Genomic DNA, 21,404 nt, shown 5'->3' with positions numbered 1-21,404 from the left:
TCCGGTTTCAACTTTTATCGCTATAGAACAAAAATGGTACCAGATAGCGAGAACCAGTTTCTTCCAAACGACTTAGAGCATCAAGACAACATAACATGACTACTTACGATACTCTACCACAACCAGAAATGGTTCAAATTTTCTATTGCTTCCGGTTTCAATACGGATTTTCACAGAGCGAAAACGGAAAGAGATATCGAGAAGCAGCTTTTTCCAATCAATTCAATGCAGTGGCGTAGGGAAGGGGGGGCCCAGAGAGCACCCCCCAAAGAGGTCCGGCAATGTACTTTGGTACTTTGATGTTTGTAATTTTTTTTATATTTTTTTATGTTTGTAATTTTTCTATGTGTGCCTATAACAGCACTTGCCCCCTCCCAAACACACATCCTGGCTACGCTACTGATTCAATGTATCTAGAATAGGTTCTATTTTTTTGGTAACCCTTTATTCGAACTGAAGTGGTTCAAATTAACTATTTCTAGTTTTAACATTTATAGCTGTGAAACAAAACTGATAATAGATGGCGACAAACGATTTTCTGTAATAGAGGACACGATATTGTCCACCACAGACTTACTTGTCCGGTGATCGAACTAGGGACCTCACGCCCTAGAGGTAAGGCCTCTATCACTTTTTTTTAAAAAAAATGTTAACTGATTCACCGAACGTGTCTCATTAACTTGCTTAACAACTTATTACTAGATTTTATTTGTTTTACTCACTTAACTCGTTTTACTATTAACCTCGAACGACAGGGACACGAACGCAGAAGCATCGAGAACAGTTGAAATTTCAAAAACTCTCCCACCGGAAATCGAATCCGGGACCTCGTACACCAAAGGCGCACGTGCTAGCCACTAGACCAGAGGGGAATGCATCATTCAGCCATTGTGCCCCTTAAAACTTCCGTATACTTTTCGACATTATCACTTTGAAATGCTGTTTCAATTCATATTTTATAACTAGAGACCGGATGTTTAGACATTAAAAACCTGGAAAATAGCAAGCAAACAGTCATTTAAAATTTAAAAAATAGGCAGTAAAATGTAACTGGAAATAATGAAGATAAATACTCAATACAATTAAAATAATAAATTAAAATTATAATGTTCAAAGAATATACAAACATACTTCTTTGTTAATAACTTCTTGTACTGTATATATAAAAACGAAGCTTGACATGTATTCTAAGTATATTTGGTAAAAACATTCTATACAGCACTTACCATTACACATAACTGTTCAAATTGTATTCACTTTATCGGTACACATAGCAATCCAAAGTTTTATGGCATTTTATCACTACAAACAGCAGTTCGTAACTTCAGTCTACTATGCTGAAATGTGGGCTTAAATAACGTTAATTCTTTTGTGCATATGTGGAATGCAATGCTGTTGCAAACGAGAGGAAAATGGAGAGGGAAATGTGGATTATACTGTGTCATTGGTTTCGGTAACATTTATTATTATTATTATTATTATTATTATTATTATTATTATTATTATTATTATTATTATTATTATTATTATTATTATTATTATTATTATTATAGCGGAATGAAGCTTGAACTTGACCTGCCTATAAGTTAGTGTATTTCTCGGAAGTGGCAGAATCCTTTCTTGGAATACGAAATTATATATATGTATGCCAATGGAGTCTTATTTTTAAGAAAATGCATAGAATAGGCAACATTAGTCACTAAAGCAATTATTTAGACAGTATGGAGAGAAATAGGCAAAATGGGCCAAATAAAATTGGCTTAAATTTAAACTATAACGCTCCATTTAAACTTAATTTTTGATCATATCTTTAATATTAAATAATAGGCATTTTGCCGGTTTCTATTTATAAACCATGTTTATCACAATAACTGGAAATGTTAATTAAAACTTCACAGGATATTTGTTTCGTTTGCTATTCCTAAATGCCATACTTAAAAACATGCAGTGTTAAATTTCGATAATTCTATAAAATACTTCCAAGCCTGCATATATCACTGTCTCCACAGTAGTTCTTTACCTAATTATCAGTGTTGATAGTTAACTGACATTCAAACGATTTTTATATTCGCATTCCACTTCTAGAAAGAACGAGAAAAAACTCTGTTGTTTATAAATTGTTTTCTTTGCCAGTGCATTCTGAGACTGAATGACTCCTCCCTTTGTCAACAGCGCAACACGTGAGTTTGCATATTATTTTTTTATTATTACTCATAGAATGTGTAACAAGGCAATGACGTAATACAAAAACATTTTTCGTGCAATGGTATTGTCTCGGTATAGCAATGAACGGATTCCTGGCCATAAAATAGTGCAAGAAAACTATGCAATGCAGTTCTTTTTCTTTCTTTCTTTCTCGCTTTGTTCACAATACAAATGGTTTTAGAATAAAATAGCAAAGCAGTAACTGTTTGAAAGAAAGTTCTGTACGTCCATAACTTTCTCTCTTATCCTTGTTAAAGAAAACCATAGCCGGGTAACCTGCATCGCATAATCAGCTGATACAGCCATCCACTTAGAATGGAGAAATTTACGTCGAAAGAAAAGGAACAGTGAGAAGTGAAAGCAGTCATCTTCAACCTTAATTCTCCTACTAAACGTTTAACTTTCAGCTCTTGGCTCTGGCAATTAACAACAGAAGAAACAAATACCTCCATCTAGTATAGACAGCTGTATACAGACCGGTAGCCAGCCCAAAAATGTAGGGGGAGCCCGGCTGAAGTTAAGGGGAGCCGACGTAACCATATTATAGTTCATTTGCAAGCCTGCCGTGAAAATTTTATGGAGCCGGCAAAAATTTAGGGGGGACGGACCCCGTAGACCCCCTTGGATACGGGCCTGGCTGTATACGTAGTTCGTTCGAAACAAAATATACAAGGTATGTTCAAAAGGTATCGAACCTTCTTTTTTCCCGCGTAAATCAATGAAGCACGGGAGACTTTCTTCATTGTAGATATAGAGAGGCCAATCATGCACAGTCGTGATTTTTTTCCCGCCCGCACAAAACGTCAGCCGCTGGCAGTCGGCCAAGGAGTGAAAACGTGTAGTGAGTGGTCATTGGATTTCAGTCTTGTAAAATGACAGAAAAAAACTTGAGCAGCGATATTGCACCAAATTTTGCTAAATTTTGAACGAGAATTTGGACATGAGAAAAGAATCCGCGAAATTTGATGCAGGATTTGATCGCCCAACACAACAGTCCTATGTTTCGTCAGGATTCCTACTTACACGACATAGTTTCATGTGACTTTTGGATATTTCCCAAGCCGAAAACACCACTAAAAGGGACCCGATTTAAGTAAAGAGAAGACATCATGTGGACGGCGACGGTACGGTTGCTCACCATTCCAAAAACTGCGTTCCAGAAGTGTTTCCAACAATGTTGCAAGCGCTGGGAGAAGTGTGTGCATTACCAAGGAGACTAGTTTGAAGGGGATTAATATTTCGGATTTCTTTGTGTCTTTAATAGCAGGAAACATTTACTCCACATTCCACCCAACTAGACGAACAAAAAAGCTGACCCTTTGTTGTGGATTTGGCAACATTGTAAAATAATCGTTCTAATGACAGGTGGTCTTCAGAAGTATGGCTGCCAGATCTGGAGGTGCCTTCCGGATTGCCCGAGTTTGAAATACCGGTATATTCTGTGTATCTACGGGCCAACGAATAAATCTACGGCTTTAAGTATTAAATTGTCCATAGTTAATTCCCCATACCATTTTATCCCTACAATTTCCGTTGTATTTAGTTGCTAGCTATTTACACGGATTATGTTTTTATTATATAACAAAAGACTAGATTTATATTCTACTTATTGTTGTGCGACACCAACACTATTTTAATAAGATTAAACTTGGTCTCGATGGAAATGAATTGCATAATAAATTCTCCATTTTGAAGTCTATAAAAGCAACATGTCATAGGAAGATAATAATAATTGTAGTAAATCACAGGGTGTGGTTTTCGAGAATCCACCAAACATTGTTCAAAATAATGCACTATATTCTCGTTATATCAGGTAGTAATGCATGTACTGTATTGGAAGGAGTGTTTAGTGTAACGAAAGTTTATGAGCAGCTGATACGAATAATGTCAACAGAACGTGTGATGGAAATTTGTGTTCGGATAAACTTTAGAATGACTTCTTAAAATTTCTACAAAATTGTTCTGGAAAATATGACTTTTCTTTAGCAGCAAGGAGTTCCTAAAAATGTAACTAAAAAGGTAGGATCTTAATAATCTTTTTTTCTTTTTAAGTTTTCATATATTTTGAAAGTAGTAATACCTGACCAGGATATTAGTGCGGTTTTTCGTGGAGGGCGCTAGTGTTGTGTTTACATCAGTTTCTAGGTAAACGCGGTGGGACAGGGGAACAAAGAGCGTCACTCTGCAGTGTATCCAACGATTTTCAAAAGTTTCAGTTTACATGTTATAAGTAGCCTAATCTGTTTCGCTTAATAAAGAACTCCATAAATTATATAGTTGTTGTTGAATGTAGTAATGGTTATTCCTGCAGTAATGCAGACGTATTGTGGATAATGGCATATGCATGGAAATTAACAATTTAAGAATAAGATAGCACACAAGTGAATTTCTACCGTGTATTAAGCAGATTATATTTAAAAAAATGGATTACGTTTTATTTGATTTCATTATAAAACAGTAGAAACCTGTAAAACTCAGTAATAAGATGTTAATGACTAAAAGATTAATTATGGGTTGGTAGCTTAGATACATGCGCAATATCTTGTAACTGTAAGTTTAAATCAAGTTAAGGCTCGCGATGCTTGTATTTGTTTTAATGTAAGTCCATCGATTGGCAACTAAATTATTTTCTTGAGTTGTAGCCAAGAAAGAATTCCGATACGTTTCCACTCGAGAACTGTGGAAGTTCTCTTCGTTGGTCTATTGGCTAGCGCATGTGTCTTTGTTGAACGTGGCTCTATGAGAGCCCAACAATTAATTTTACAATCTTTCATTAATCATCTGTCTCCTCTAGCATAAAGAGCATAATCATGGGACGTTATTCATTTCACTTTTTCGGTGAATGGGAGCCCTTTGGGGGAAAAGGAAGTGAAGAAGAAATTTTCCTTAATTTTTTAAAGGGCTACGGGATTGAATAGCTTGTCTTTCTGGATTGCCTTGTAAAACCTGATTACAATGCATCTTTCTTTTAAGATTATTATCGTAATCCAGCCTTTTGGTAAATGTGAAATAAAAGTATCGATAAAACATCAGCGTATGGGTAATGTAAGCATAAATATCATTGGTTCAATACACAATAAATTCACAACTTTTATTTATGAGTATAGAAATTCCCTTTGAACTCCCTCTGAATTTCTTTCAGACCCTAGGTCTCTTGTGACAAAGAATTAATTCTACTATATATTTTCATACACAATATAATTTTGAAACTTGGGAGCCTTGTGTTGTCTTTGTGTCTGTAATACATAATCATTTGTCGATTGACTTCAGAAGACTGAGTTTAGCCCGTCTTATAAGTTGCATATAATTCAAACATATCAGATGTACTGTCTTGTTTTACAAATCCTGTGCGCACATATGAAATTCAAAGACAAAGGCAATCAATCGTCTTTAAACAGCTGTATTTTTATTTCAAGTGTAAGTACTAAAATGTGCTACGTATAGTTCAAAAAGGGGATCTTAAAAAAAAAAAAAAAAAAAAAAAAAAACTGAACTTACGTACCTAACATTGGCACTCATCTTCTTCATGATTTGATGTAAGAAGCGGCCGCATGATTTCCAGCCAATTGTTTCATCGTCGGTATCTTTGAGCAATCAGATGGCAATGGAAGACAAACTTCGTTCTTCTAACTGATATTTTGAAAAACTTACGCAAGTGGTTTTGTTACTTAAATACATATCTATTCACTCTAATCAATTTCAAAAGTACCATTAACTTCATAATAACATAATGAATGTAAGAGTAACCATGAAAATGTATTTTGCATTTCTGTTTTAATATGAAATTCATTTTTTTCTGAATTTCACTGGAGCTATAAGAAATCAATTGTCAGGCTCTCCACTTTAAATTTTAATCTCTCCCTTACCGCTCCCAATGTAACATTCGGTTTATTTCTTTTAAATAAATTTTTCAAAATATGGTAGAAATGCTGGATTTTTAAATTACCAAACCATGCTAAATAATGACAGCTTAGATATAAGAGAAAGTTATCTTTATCTACCATCTTAATTAGGGGCGGATCCAAATCTCCTTCGGAGGCGGTTAGATTATCAGTTTCTCTCTCACCAGTCTTTTGCAGCACATCCGAAAATGATCTCAATGCAAATTTGTTACTGAAGGTACTGTCAATTGATCGATCACATAGTCCAAATTGGTAGCAATTTCAAAGACGTCTTATCTCAAAACTACACAATAAAACTTGCTTTAAACAATGAAAGCACAGTTGCCAAAGTATAACTTTGATTCACAAAGATGAACTTCGAGGTTTTGTTAACAGATGAAGTAGGAATTCCTTACACTCTAATGCTACGAAGTTCTCAGTGTTCCTTTGTACAACATTGAGGTTAGTTTATTCGCAAGTTATTGCCAAATTAATATGGAGGATGTATGTACTTTTTTTTTTTTTTTTTTTTTGCAGTCCCTTAAACTGTTCTGAAAATAACTTACATAACTTTTGAAATTGTGTTTGTCTTAACACGAACATCTGCGTGAAGTGGTTTATTATGAACAGGACAAAAACAACTGTGATAGATTAATTACAAGTAATCCGGTTAGAAACACTGTTGTTTGTATTTTAGTTCCAAAACCGGCCGCCCGCACTCGTTCGCTGGTCAGGATATAATTCATGGAAGCACGTATGTGTACATTCCTTATCCACTTCCTTCCATCCAAGTACTAGACTATTGATTCCACTGAAGCTGGTTTAATTGTAGATGCTATGATTCCCTAGTTCGATCCTTGAACTACACCTTGTGCGTGTGTTTTCTCTGGTACTCCCATTTCCTTCTACACTATCATTCCATTGTTTTTTTCTTATTAATCAACCATCTCAACTATTTAATTTGTTATTATTTCCATTGAAATGTTAAAACCCGGGTAGGAAATAACGGTACATTTTACTGCAGAAAGGCAAGAACGAATATCCTCGTTAAGACTCCTATATGGAGGATGTGTGTTTCCTACAATGCAATTGAGAGGTTGTCTGATATAGATGTTTTTGGAGACAGTATATAAGAATATATTTTAAAATATATGTGATGACGAAAATGTATAAATGTATAATCTTGTTGAAAGATATAACTGTGGATAAATGTATTTGTAAAGGAACAACACTCTAACTGGACCTAGAGCCTGTTGTGTTGAATAAATAAATAGAATTTACTAAATTAATAGAACTTACACTGATATAATTTTATTTCAAACAGAAAATATTGAAGCTAGCGTAGCGAAGCTTCTACTATTCGACTCGATCAGTATTTGCAAAGCGCCCTGGTATTTGTATGTCTATCCGTTCATCCGACTATTCCAGAATAACTCTCATGCAATGTATCCCTTTCTAATGAAACTTGGTATGCGTCTTCTTTCAACTTGCAGAAATGATCAAATCCTTTGGGGTTCCCTCAAGAATATCGCTAAAAGTGAGTAAAACCTACAGTATTTCAAGTATAAATTTGAACATATCCATACAAGATAATTTTCTAATAAACCCCACGTAAAAATTATTTGATTATCACAAAACATAGTGTATAGCTTCTTCATAGGATATTAATCATCTTTACAGCTTGGGGTTAAAATCCCTACTTACATTTTCTTTGAGGCTTACTAATTATACAATCTGCACCGAGTTAAAAGCAGTAAAATTATTTATTTTATTTATTAAACAAATTCCCAGATACAGCATAACTTTGCCATTTTACACAGGGAAAGTTAACAAAAGAAAGAAAAAACAAGACAACAATAATAACAACAACATAGAACAGTGTCAAAAAAGAGTGTAAAAGTAATATTATTCCGTCAAAACTCGTTCAATTGCTCTATCAAACACTGGGTAGCTAGAAAAAAAATGTCCACATCAGTTATTACTTGATTATAACAGTTTGGTATTCTGTAAAAAAGAGACCTCTGTATAATTGCCAACCTAGGACGGGTAAGATGGACTAGGTGAATATTTCGGTTGATGCGGGAAGGGACACGTAAGGATAGTTTCTGAAGTAATATTTCCGATCTTAAGTCTCCATTCACTATTTTATGAAGATATTTCAGGTCAGAGAGAATTCTGCGTACTTCCGGAGTCTGGATATTCAGATGTCGCAAGAGTTCCTTCTTAGATAATATTCGAAGTGCAGGAACACGGAAACGGACTATAGCGATATAGAAATTAAGAATAGAATCAAGTCTGGAGAGATGTGTAGGTGCTGCAATGGCCCATATGGGAGAGCAGTATTCGATCTTGGGCGTCATTAAAGTTTTATAAAAAAAAAAAAAAGTTGCTAATGACGGAATAGTGCGTAGTTCAGTGAATAGATAAAGAAATCCCAACATACGCATTGAATTCTTAAGTATTGAGGAGATGTGGTCAGAGAATGTGAATTTTGAATCAAAGATGACACCAAGATCATTATGACTAGCAGAATGTATGATACGGGAATCATTGACATGGTATATGGAGGGAACAAGAAACTTTTTCAAAGTAATAGTAATACTGTCACATTTCTTGTTGAGTTTCAAGTGTCACATCTCACACTAACCTATAAGGTAATTTATGTCGTCCTGTAGAGCAATTGTGTCATGGAGACACGATATTTCTCTGTATAACTTACAATCGTCAGCAAAAAGCAAAAGGCCACTAGATTGAGCTGATCAGTGCGTGTAGAGATCGTCCATAAATAATAGAATAGTAGATTTATTCTTCCTTCCAATTCTTTTAGAGTAACACGATGTTTTTTTTTTTTTTTTTTTTTTTTGGTACAGTATTGCATATTTTGTTCTTTTGACTCTTTTCGTAATTACCAGTGATTGGGATCAGTCAAGAACGAACGCTGAATATATCTCCCCTAATGTGGGAGGTATTACCTCGCCTCCAATTAAAATATATGATCGATGATATTTTTCGTAAAAATATTTAATTTCCATGCAATAAGACACATGTGTTCTTTTTTGGGTTTCACAATCATTCACACCACTTCGATTTAAAATCAGTCAAAATCGAAAGGGAACTTTTTTTCCTCCTTTCCCCGGGCTTAAAGAATGTTTCATGATAACGTTAGCTATCGTAAAAATTATTCGATTTTTGACACAATAAGGTGTATATGTTTAGAAACGTTTTCACATAATCCCTCCCGCTGAGAGTTGATGCTAATCTAATATGACGACTCACTTAACCCCTTCCCCTCTCTTAGATTAAAAAATGTCCTATGAAACTTTCGACTTTGGTCAAACTATGGCGTAATTATTTCTGAGAAATTTCAGTTGCTTGGACTTGAAATGGGTCAATAATGAGGAAGGGCATATCAAAAGCATCCAGATTTTTTCTAGAACATATTGGTTTTTTGTATTGTGTATTTTTTGTTGGATACTAGAAACTCACTTCTATAAATTGAGTTTGAAATTAGTAAGAAGACGGAAGATCACGCGCTCCAACAATGCACAGCATCACTCATACAGTTTATTCACTATTGACATATTGGATATTTGTCAGAAGGTACTTCTGGCTGTATATTTTTCCAACCCCAAGATAGGTCACTTGATTTTTCTTAGCTCCTAAATTTTCGAGGCTAGTGTAAAATCTTAAATCCTAAAATATTCTCTCTCTAGTTTCCTCCCAGCTTCTCGTTCCCATATTTTCTAGTTGGTTACTAGTTTATAGTTTTGTTTTTACCAGTAATATTTGATCTAATAGGAGTGTAATACATTAGCATAGAGGAATCTGTAATACAACTAACTAACTGTATGGCCTATGGAACCCGAAAATTTAATTCCTGAATGCCATCCACATTCACAAAAGCTTTCGATTGACTTCTGCCCTAAGCCAACTGGATCCACTTTCTACTTTGTATTCCTACTTCTGCGAGATCCATCTTAATATTGTCCTCCCATCTGCGCCTAGGTCTTTCTAATCGTCTTTTTCCGATTGGATTTCCAGTTAAAACTTTAAAATCGTTCCGATTTTCTTTCATTCTGGCTACATGACCCGCCCACCTAAGCCAAATAAACTTGAGGTCCTTAACAATATTTGGTAAACGGTATAAACTATGTAGTTTCTCGTTATGAAGTTTCCGCTATTCACCAGTCCCGTTCCTCTTGCGTCCGACTATTCGTCTCAAGATTTTATTCTCAAATACTTTCAGTCTGCGTTCTACCCTCAGAGTGTGATCATGTTTTGCAACCATACAGCACAATAGGGATATTTACCGTCTTATGTATTTTAATCTTTAAATTCCTCGACAGAATTCGCGACGACAAAATATTTTGAACTGAATAATGACACAAATTCCATGCTTTTAGTCGACGTTTAATTTCTTCGTGGATACCGTTTTCGTCTGTTATTATTCACCCTAGATATTTGAAAGTATTCACTTTGTCGAAAGTGTTATTTGATATTTTGAGTATTACGATTTAGGCAAACTTCCATGTATTATTTAGTTTTCTCTGCATTTACTTCTAAATCCATGTCTCTGCAAGCGTTTAATAACACCTATGCATTTCTTTTAATTGCTCTCCTATCATCCTCTATCATATTTAATCATCAGCATATACCGTAACCTGGTGAATATCCTTCAGCTCTAGGCCCTGCCCTGGTATTATCTTTGGTTTTCCTTAAAGTGTACTCCAGAACAAAGTTGAATAATAATGGCGACAAGGCATCTGCTTGTTTCAGACCATTCTCGACGTTAAAGTTCGTGGACAAAAATTTTCCTACTCAAACTTTACTTTGGGATTCATTTAAACTTATCCTAATTAATCTAACTAGCTATTTTAGTATTCCAAATTTGTAAGAATTTTGTACAATGTTTCCCTCCTAACCGAGTCGTAGGCCGTAACTGTAAAATCAATAAAATAATTGACGTACCGGTACCATGGTATTGTATTTCCATTTCTTTGAGAGTATTTGTCGAGTAGTAAATATCTGGTTGATAGTTGGTCGGTTTCGCCTAAATCTGCACTAATGATCTCCAATAATTTCATCTATATATGGGGTCAATTTTGCTAATACAATGTTTGAGAAGACTTTATAAGATTGACAGAATAGAGATGCCTCGATAATTATTACAATCAGTTGTGTCGTCTTTTTGTGAATTGGAACAATGATTGATTCTTTCCACTCTTGTGACAATTGCTCCTTGTGATTCTTTCCATTCTTGAGACAATTGCTCCTTGTTCCAGATAAGAAGATTTAGTTTGTGTATCGCGTTCCACATTTTCTCCCTCCAGCTAAAATTAACTCACATTAGCTTAAATTTCGCCTACACTCAGAGATCAAAAATTGAATTTCATTGTTCTAAAAGTGTTGGATATTTCCCGCCTGATGTAAACGAAATATTGTATAGTTATATCGTTCGAATTTTTAGCCAACAGTTTTTCTTTGCTAATTTCTCTGTTAGTTTAGTGCATTCCTGGTCGAATCGTGGTTTGTTTCTTATGTATCTCGACATACTCCAAATTTACTTTTGCTGAAAGTTAGTCCTATCCTTAATTTCAACCCAAGTATCCTCAACACTAGTGCACTCCGAATCTTACAAAACCGAGAATCTGTTCCAAACACTATAATCTGGTATTCCCCTCTCGCCTGCTCTCCTCCAATTTCTTTAAATTAAACCTCTCCGTTTTCAGATTTGAATATTTCCTTTATTAAATGATAATCTCTCTTTTATTATCGCTGCTACCAGGTAGTGATCAGTGTTACAGAATAGAGATGCCTCGATTCCTCGATGCCTCTTCTGAATGACCGAACATCAATTATGCTACACTGTCTTCTTCTATCTACTAAAATCAATTTGATTGTGTTTTTCCATCTAATGACGTCCAAGTATATTTATGAACGTCGTGATGTGGGAGTTTTGAATTCTTCACGGTAAGGTTTTTGGATGGTGCAAAGTTCACGAGTCTAACGGCGTTGTCATTACTTTTCTTACGGAGACTGTCATTCCCTTCTAATTGGTTTGAAAATATCCTCTCGTCCTACCTTTGTTGTGAAATCCCCTAACAGAATTTTCATATGGTATCACGGGAGTTTGTCAAATACCCGTTCTACTTCTTCGTAAAAACTCACTTTTACATCGTCATCCGTATCTTCTCTTGGGACGTGTAAGTCAGAACAATAATGTCACACTACCGAGCACCGACCCCTAAGAGTAATAAAAGAAAATCTGCCATTAACAAATTCAACTTGTTTAATTGATGATATTATTCCTTTGTGAAAAAAAAACACTGTTTCTAATTGGTGATTTTTAATTTATTCCCCATGAATAACGTAAAGTTTATGGACATCACAGTTCCATTTCCTTCCAACCTACGAGATCGGGGTGAAAAGTTCTCGGCCTGATACAGAGATGGCACTCCAATCAGCAAAATTTTATTGTTCTTGCCTGGGAGCGCTTTTCAGTTGTTCGTATAACAAGTGTCAACTTGTTCTCTCAAGTAGTTTGTGTGCAAGCATTGTTGCAGTTAGACGTCTTGCGTGTTAGTTGTGAAGATGGATAAACTTGAATATCGTGCGATAATCAAATTTTTCGTTTTGGATAGATTAATCTTTACGGAAATTCATCTGAAGTTGACAAAAGTTTACGGGGACTCGGCTCCTTCCATGTCAACCGTTAAAAAGTGGACAGCTGAATTTAAACGTGATCGCACATCCCTCGAAGATGACCCACGTGAAGGAAGGCCGAAAACCGCAACCACACCGGAAACAATCAAGAAAGTGCGTGATATCGTGTTGGACAACAGGCAAGTGAAGGTGAGTGAGATAGCTGAGAGTGTGGGGATATGGGAGGAACGGGTGCGAAACATCTTGCACAAAAAACTAGCTATGCGAAAGCTCTGCGCAAGATGGGTGGGGCATTTGCTGACTGCCGACCAAAAGCAAATGCGAAAACGATTTTCGCAGCAATCTTTGGACCGATTCAAAAGGGATCCGACCGATTTTGTGCGGCGATTTTGTGACAATGGATAAGACATGGGTTCACCACTACATACCAGAAATGAAACAACAGTCCAAGCAGTGGGTGGAAACAGGTGGTGCAGCGCGGAAGAAAGCGAAGACGATTGTATCGGCCAGAAGGGTCATGGCCAGTGTGTTTTGGGATGCGAAAGGGATCCTATTAATTGATTACCTTGCAAAAGGGAGAACAATTACAGACGATTTTACTCCAACCTTCTTGACCAACTGGATGCCAAAATTCGCGAGAAGAGGTCTGGCTTGAAGAAGAACAAAATCATCTTTGACCAGGACGACGCACCTGTGGCAATGGGACAATGGTGCGTTGGCAATGGGGAAACTGCGGGATTTGGGGTACGATTTGCTCGGCCATCCCCATATTCTCCTGATTTGGCACCATCAGACTTCTATCTGTTCCTAAACTTGAAGAAATTTGTTTATAGGAAGCGCTTCACATCGAATGAAGAAGTTGAGAGGGTCGTGGATGACTATTTTCACAACCTTCCAGACTCTCACTTCCGGGAAGGAATACTGATGTTGGAGAAAAGCTGGATCAAGTGTATTGAAATTAAGGGAGTTTGCGTCGAAAAATAAAATCATTTTTGAACTGAAATTCGCAGTCTTTCATTGTCAGGCAGAGAACTTTTCACCCCGCCCTCGTAACTTCCTGAACTCCTACTAGGTCCATCTTATATTTCTCTCATTCATTACGGATTTTAACGCGCCTGTCCTATAAAGACTTGTTATATTCCATGTTCCAAATCTCATTTTGAACAAGTGTCTTTTTTTTTTTTTTTTTTACAGGATGAAGATGTTAGCCTCATCCGTTCCCAAACCCAAGCTACAGGACCACCCCTTGTCGTCTGTCCGTGACTGCTTATTCAATATACTCCCGGCTAACCTCTATATGTAGAGGCCTTCTCCTCGATCCGCAGTCTGAGGACGCGCCATGTCGTGGTGACAGGAACCCATAGTAATTAATATACTTAGATCATTTACTCAGACATTTTGCAGTATGACTTCTCTGGATTTTTTTCTAAATATACTACTACAAAATTATTGTAGTAGAGTTATACCGTAACGAATATCTAGGAAATGTCTTCCATGAATTGTTAAATTACAATCTAATTACATAAATTTACAATTGATATTAAACCAACTTCGTTCAACATTAGTAGGCCTATATCGCTACGCTAATATATGAATTACATTCATTGTGTTAGCTGAATTGTAAATTAAGATGTCATGGTAGCGTACATCCAATTCTTTATTGAGAAAAATACACAATGTGAGGATTTGTTTAAGTTCGAGGTGTTATATTTGATATTTAAACTTGTATTTAAGCATAATGCAATACCTATTCCACCTTTTTCAAAATTCTGCTCCTAACGGAGGGACAGAAGGCAATTTTTATAATATTCAAATTTCTGATTCTTAAATTGGAAGTGTGATGGAAATCTTCACTACACAGATAATTTTCAAATTCATCTGAACACAAATTTCTGCCATCACAAGTTCTGTTGACGTTCTGATTGTTGTTACCTGATCATAAAGATCTCTCATATTACACTAAATACTCGTTCAACATGTGTATTACTGACTGGTATAACGGGAATATTTTGCATTATTTTGATCCAGTGTGATGTACTTACTTCACTGAGAAACGAACTCCATAATTTACAGCAATTATCATTATTATCCCTATCGCATCTTATGACATTTTAGGTCTACACATTGTAAAGTTTTTCGGTTAAAGTTACACCAAACCACTGGCAAATGTATTTACGCGGCAACGTTGTTAAATTATAATCAAGCACAAAACAAGAAACACTGTTAATATTAAACTATTATTATTATTATTATTATTATTATTATTATTATTATTATTATTATTATTATTATTATTATTATTATTATTATTATTATTATTATTATTATTATTAAATTGTTTTAACATCAATCATTGTACGACTCGTATTTTAATATCGGCCGTGGTCCTCTTTCTTAGCCAGACTGTGAATGTTGTCAAAACCTCAAGATATTACATCCTTCTTGGAGTCTAATATTCCTTCTCAGTATGAGGCTCATTGTCGTAACTAGGACATTTTGCTGAGAGGGAGTTATGAGGATTAAAAACACCATACTTGTGATTCAATGGTATTCTAGGGAGCGCAACAATGTTATAAGAGGGTCAAACTCTTTCTAGTTAAGCCTATGACGTGGCTATATGAGTTTTGGATTTACCGGTTGATGTGAGATTTGAATCGCATGTATTTTAGCTGGAAGTGTCCTACGGATCACAGAAAGAACGTTAATTGTTTAGCGACAAGTAACGTCTAGGCTAGGGTGACCAAATTGTCAACTAGAAAAAACGGGACACCTTTTATTTCTGGATAGATTGCTCCCCTAAATATATTTTTTAGCCTCTCCGTTCTCTCTTTTTCCCTTTTTGTATCTCTCACAAAAAAGGGAAAATTTACACTTTTTCGCTTTAAAACCTATTGAAAAGGTTGTGGAATTAATTAGATAACAAGTAACTATCAGCAGCTAACAAAATATGAAATATTTGAAATCATTACTAAAATATATATGAGCGCTCAAATCTATCCCCGACAGGATTTATAATTATTCTCACCCTGGATCGGATTCCAGCATCGGATTCCGACTCCTTTTATTTTCATTTTCTTACTCTTTAACATTATTTCATTTACGACTAGTTTTCTTTTTACTTTTATAGTTCTATACTTCTATTCACCTTTCGTAAATGGAAGTATGTTGCATCATAGTCAAATCACAGAAACACTGTACTGTACTGATGACAGCGCATCAATCTTCCACCGCCCGAAACAGAGTGTAAAAACAGGTTACACTTGTTTTCCATAAGACTTTCGGACCCTTGTACTGTCGTCTGCGGCCAGGGGAGGCCTAGGAGGAAAAAAAGTGCAGTCACCACATCCAATATTGCAAACGTCGTAATGACGTTGCTCAGTAATTAAACATATTCCAATATAATCACATAACTTAGAAAATAATAACATAAATTAAGAAATTTTAGCGATTGGAAAGGTTTTTTGTACCCAATGTACGTAAATACGGGGCATTTCGGCGTCCCGGGAGAAGTTTTCGGGACACCGGGAATAGTAGTGAAAAAACGGGACAATCCCGTTTTTACGGAACGGTTGGTCACCCTAGTCTAGGCGGATGTGGCGAAACCGGATTTAGAAACTCCCCAGCCGAGTTATAAACAAGCCCTACTTGTTGAGTTTCTAAACTTTTGTGGATCTCTAAAGTACGGAAGTCATCTACATTACTGTGTCTGCGAGGCCGTTATCGTCGTCACTGGCTGTAGGGCGAGGTCAGGTATTGAGACAATATTCATCCATCTTTTCGTTGTCAACTCAATCATTATTCAAAACAAATGACAGGTGATTAAAGTTTGGGATTGGATTTCAGTTGTAATTATATTTAAAATTATTATATAATGTGTTCATACGTACTGCTTCTTGCATCATGTTCCTTGCTGCAAACTAAGAGACGTAAGTTCCCTTGTAACCAATGGTGTTCGAGTTGGTGATTTCAGGTATCATTCAAAGAGGACTTTCAATATACAGGGTGTGAAAAGTAATACTGCAAAAATACTGGTAATTCACATTAAGCACGATCGCAGACAATGTTGATTCCGGTTATCGCGCTCCGCGAAAGGTGGCGCGGGGGAGAATTCCCCCCCAGAGCCACGAAATTCCGCCAGAACTAGGGAAGGATCAAGGATCTTCTGACGGGGGATGCACCAATAACTACCACTCCATTTGAAATACATTTAATTTTTTAATGCCTTTAGGCATCTGTGGTGTGAATGAGAGATATTGTTTTGCTTCGTGAATCCTTTTCCTTTAACTTTCAGAAAATCGACTTAAACTATTGCTTTTTCAAAACTCCGCTTTCTTTTGAGCCCCAAACGGAAACATGACGGCAGAAAGTTTCGGAAAGTGTTGCTATTTACACTTCTAACTTTCCATTTTAGATAGTATATATTTACAACGAAGGGGGATGCACGTGTACTGGTGCATCCCTTCTAAATCCTGTCCTGCCCAGGATCATATGTTCTGTCGTGCTTAATGTATATTCTAAGTATTTTCGTAATACAGTACTACTTTAAATCCCAGTGTATTGAAATTACTCAACGGAGAATATCTTCTGAAATCATCAGTGATCGGAGATACGGCCTCCAGGTCATCTCTAAAAATCATCATTACTCTTGACGTTATGACAATACAATGTTGACTATATATTACACAGGAGGTGAAGGAAGGGGGCAGTGGTAAAGCGGTCACTTCAAGTGCAAGAGACACCAGGTTTGATCCCAGGATATGTGAGTTTGTAGAACATAACATTCGTGTCTGTGGTTTTCTCGAGGTCCCACACTCTTATTCCATCAATTCTGTCATGATCATTCACTTTCATTACTTACCCATCATCTCCTTTAGCCTACATTGCATAATCGTGACCAGTGTTTCTTTCAGAAACAATGTTCCGGGGGGGCACTGCTGGTACTATTCTATTTATTATTATATTAAAGACGTATTATTTTGGTCCCCTCCGGGGGGACAATCTCAGAGCTCGGGGGGGGGGAGCAGTGCCTCCAAAAAAACAATGTGGAAGAAACACTGATCGTGACACGTAAAACTAGAAATTTCGTTTCTGTACCCTTCGAAAGCATGACTATTTTCTTATCAGCTCCTGAGTAATTATTTCATGTTGTGTCAGTTTATACTTCTTTCCCTCGCATTTTATTTTTTCTTGAATCACTCTATGTTGGACGGTTTTAGCTAAATTTTGGTTGGTATTCTGTTTAATAGGGTTGCCCATGAGACAAAAATTGAGACCGTCTCGTTAAAAAAAGAAAAAAAAGTAATGTGAAAGTGATGTCTCGCAAAGTGTATGTTTTCTATTGGAAGCAAGTATATGTTTCGTCTCGTATCTCGTCACGCTTCGTGGGTATCTCTAGTGTTTCACACTAAACAGCCACATTTTGTCTATAAAATATCTTTCTCATCAGGCTAAGACACGCTGGAGTGGAGATAAAAAAAAATAATTTAGGATTAATCTATTGTCTCAGACAAGGTCTTGACAACAGCTCAATTTGACTGTCAAAATCTAATCTTAAAATATTGTTCACGAGGACATTTTAACTTATTATCACCAAACTTAACTGCTAGTGATGTGAAGATGTCTTAAACAAGCTTTTTTTCAGAAAATGTCCAGGAGGAAAGGGCACAAAATCAAACTGTGAGGAACTACATTGGGACATTTATCAAAACACTTAGCGTGGTCTCCTATTTATAGAAAGCTATTGTTTCTTTAAAACACATTATATTTAATGCATTTTTCGTAAAACATTATTCTGTTACACGTATGTATATAATGGATATAAGAGAATGCTGACTTAACAATATAAAGAATTCCGGACTACTGAGTTTAACATGGTTAACCGAAGAAAAGACATAGATGATCGCTCTTTTGATATTCTATGCTAAGTGACGTTCGCTACACAAGAGCAGGGGTTCCCACCGACGGTTTTAGGACTCAAGTTGCGCCCATAGGATTGTTTGGTGGGACAATATTTAATTGGAAATGGTAAATCAAACTAAAGAGTGGAAAATTGAGGGAAGAAAAGGGTATATTTGAGTGCCATATGGTAAATTTCGGGGAAAGCGTGGCAAGTGAGAATATAATGGTAAATTTGGGGATTATAGTACAGTAACAAAGTCCTTGAGAAGATAGGCATCCCTACACACAACAATGGCGATTTACCTTAGCTCCGGAACGGCTGCTGATCAACTCATGGCGAGAAAAGAATCTCCTAAAGTGTGTCTTCAGGCGAATGAGAATATTATTACCCCAACGAATAAGCAAGTGTGTCAAGTGGTGGAAGACAGGGATGAAAATCCCCCTCCTCAATTTTGAAACATATATTTTAAACCAACGGCAATAAGTGGATGAAAAACGTGAAATTTTACTTTTATCGGTATATAATATCCCCCCCTTAAACAAAATTTGAAAATAACGCTCTTGGGCTTAAGTCCCTGCTAAAAACTCATGACAATGTCACTTCATTTCTTATTTGGATAATGACAACTCTTAAGAAATGAAGCACGAAAATATAACTTCCTTAAGAACGAAGCCTGCAAAGCCTGAAAACTTAGTGTTCAAAATTTGGTAACAGGCTTTAAAATAAATAAATAGAGTTGTTTTTCCCAGCTTATTGGTGTAATGTTACAATATAATGGATAAAAACTTAAACTTACGGAAAACGTCTGATTGTTGCTCATCTTCTCGATGAAAATTTTCACTCTCTGCAGGCGCCAACTGTGGAACTTGATTTGTTTGTGATTGAAATCCACTAAGGGTTTGGAACAGCTGTGCCAACATAGAGTAATAATCACCCGTAAGCACCAATAGCAAACTTAACACCACTACAAGCCGAAACAACCCCGTTTCCATGACGTTTGTTTCAAGACTGGGTTTCTAGTACCAAGGCTGTTGTTTCGTTCTTCTCTCCACCTTCTTGCCTTCCCCTTAAAACCAAGTGAGTTGCTCTCCTTCCATAACGGCTGCTGGCCCAGTTCTTGTAGTTGGCTGGGCAGAAACGATTGCGAGTGAAAGCGAAGAAATAGAAAGGAAAAATGCGTATGGCTGATGACCTCCATTTTTAACAAATGAAGCTTCATGGACAGTAATACAAGAAACGTCTTCTGAATGCATTACTTAAATAAATTGCATTTCAATTCACTCTTTGATATAAATTACCACTACGCGCTTTCGGTAATCAAACAGAGCGATTAGTTGGGCTTTAAGGATACATAACGCTATATTCAATACAGATTTGGACACAAGTTCTCACTAAATTTACTGGATTCCATTGAATCTTAGAAACATGATAGGGTCTCTGAACGAGAGAGAGAAGACTTCCTAGGCAGCGTTTACTCGAAGAAAAAGATCAATTTAACGGGAAGCGCATCAAGAAAAAATTAACATTATGCGTCATAATGATCTTCTTTGCTGTGTAAAGAAGGTCTCTTATCCCTTATTTGTTATTTTGTTTTGTCAGCATTAAAATTATATGAAATATAAACTTACCTTGTTTAAACAGTGTGATCCAAGCCACAGGTAAAAAGCAGCGTTTTTTCCAGGCATACTCCGAGAAGGAGGGAACAATTAACCAAACTTCCTAAGCTAAGATAACTGAAATTGAGATTACACGTTACTCATGTCAGGATATATTCTTTAGCAAATAATATTCCAGTGCAGCCCCAGTGACGTAACTAAGGTGGGGCAAACAGGGCTTGTGCCCCGAGCGCCGGCGTGGGATGCGCAAAACTGGGCAAATACTTATTTTTACTATAAGGTAAGAAAAGGAGTTTTAGCAAACTAAAAATCATTTTTAAAATATACCTTAAAAACTTAACAGAACAACAACGAATCACTAACCTTAGGATCATAATCCATAGAGCATACGTTAGCTTCAAAACTATCTTTTGAGGACTTATAACAACCTTTGCAGTCAAAAGAGTCCAAAGTTAAATTTTAGTTCCACCTTTTTGTTTTTATTTAACTTACATCGATTTAAGAGATTTGTAAAATGTCCGAGTATAATAGTGGTCGAAGTGAGACGGTATGCGGTGGTATGGCATACCGTCTCTGGTTTATCAGTGATCAAGGCATACCGCCTCTGGATTTTAAGTGATCAAGATATACTGTAACGGGAGAGTAGATTTCTTATGTAGAAATAATTACTAAGCTGACAATATCGACACTTTTGTTATCTTTTTCAAACCTTTTATTCTTAAAATGAAGTGTCTTCAAAGAAGTTCATCTAGTTTATATTTTGATATGCCATATTGAATTGTTTCTTTGGTATGTATGTGTGTGTGTCTTTTTCTCTTAATTCATATAAATGTCATATTTTGGTCATGAGCGGATTTAGGGGGTGTCGGCTGTGAAAGCGATTCTTCCGGGGGGTCTGGAATACCCCTCAATCGAATGGGAAATCCGGGAGCTTTCCCGCAGGAAATTATTAAGAGGCCTCATCCCGGCAAAATTAAAATACCGCTAATTTTTACAGTAATTATGTGATATCTTCAAATAGATCAAAGATAATTGAAATGTGGAACAAGAGCGTCCTAGACAATATTATTTTGCGTGAGGTACCGTTATCACAAGTTATCTAGTGGCATTCTGTTATCAGCCGTTTAGAAACGCGAAAAT

At 36.2% G+C, this 21,404-nt stretch overlaps 1 protein-coding gene across 1 annotated transcript in view; it reads right to left on the bottom strand.

Moving 5' to 3' along the window:
* The window catches only part of geko (olfaction protein geko), a 93,551-nt gene extending 73,784 nt beyond the window's left edge, over positions 1-19,767 (bottom strand). Inside the window, exon 1 of the mRNA XM_081758661.1 lies at positions 19,445-19,767. Within this exon, the coding sequence (XP_081614787.1) occupies positions 19,445-19,640 (196 nt within the window). The 5' untranslated portion in view covers positions 19,641-19,767. The remainder of the gene's footprint in view (positions 1-19,444) is intronic.
* Between the last annotated feature and the right edge of the window lie 1,637 nt (positions 19,768-21,404).

This window comes from Thermobia domestica, chromosome 5 (genome assembly GCF_964235325.1).
Source record: "Thermobia domestica chromosome 5, izTheDome1.hap1.1, whole genome shotgun sequence".
Classification (NCBI taxonomy): domain Eukaryota; kingdom Metazoa; phylum Arthropoda; class Insecta; order Zygentoma; family Lepismatidae; genus Thermobia; species Thermobia domestica.
This window is presented reverse-complemented; position numbering and strand designations above follow the sequence as displayed.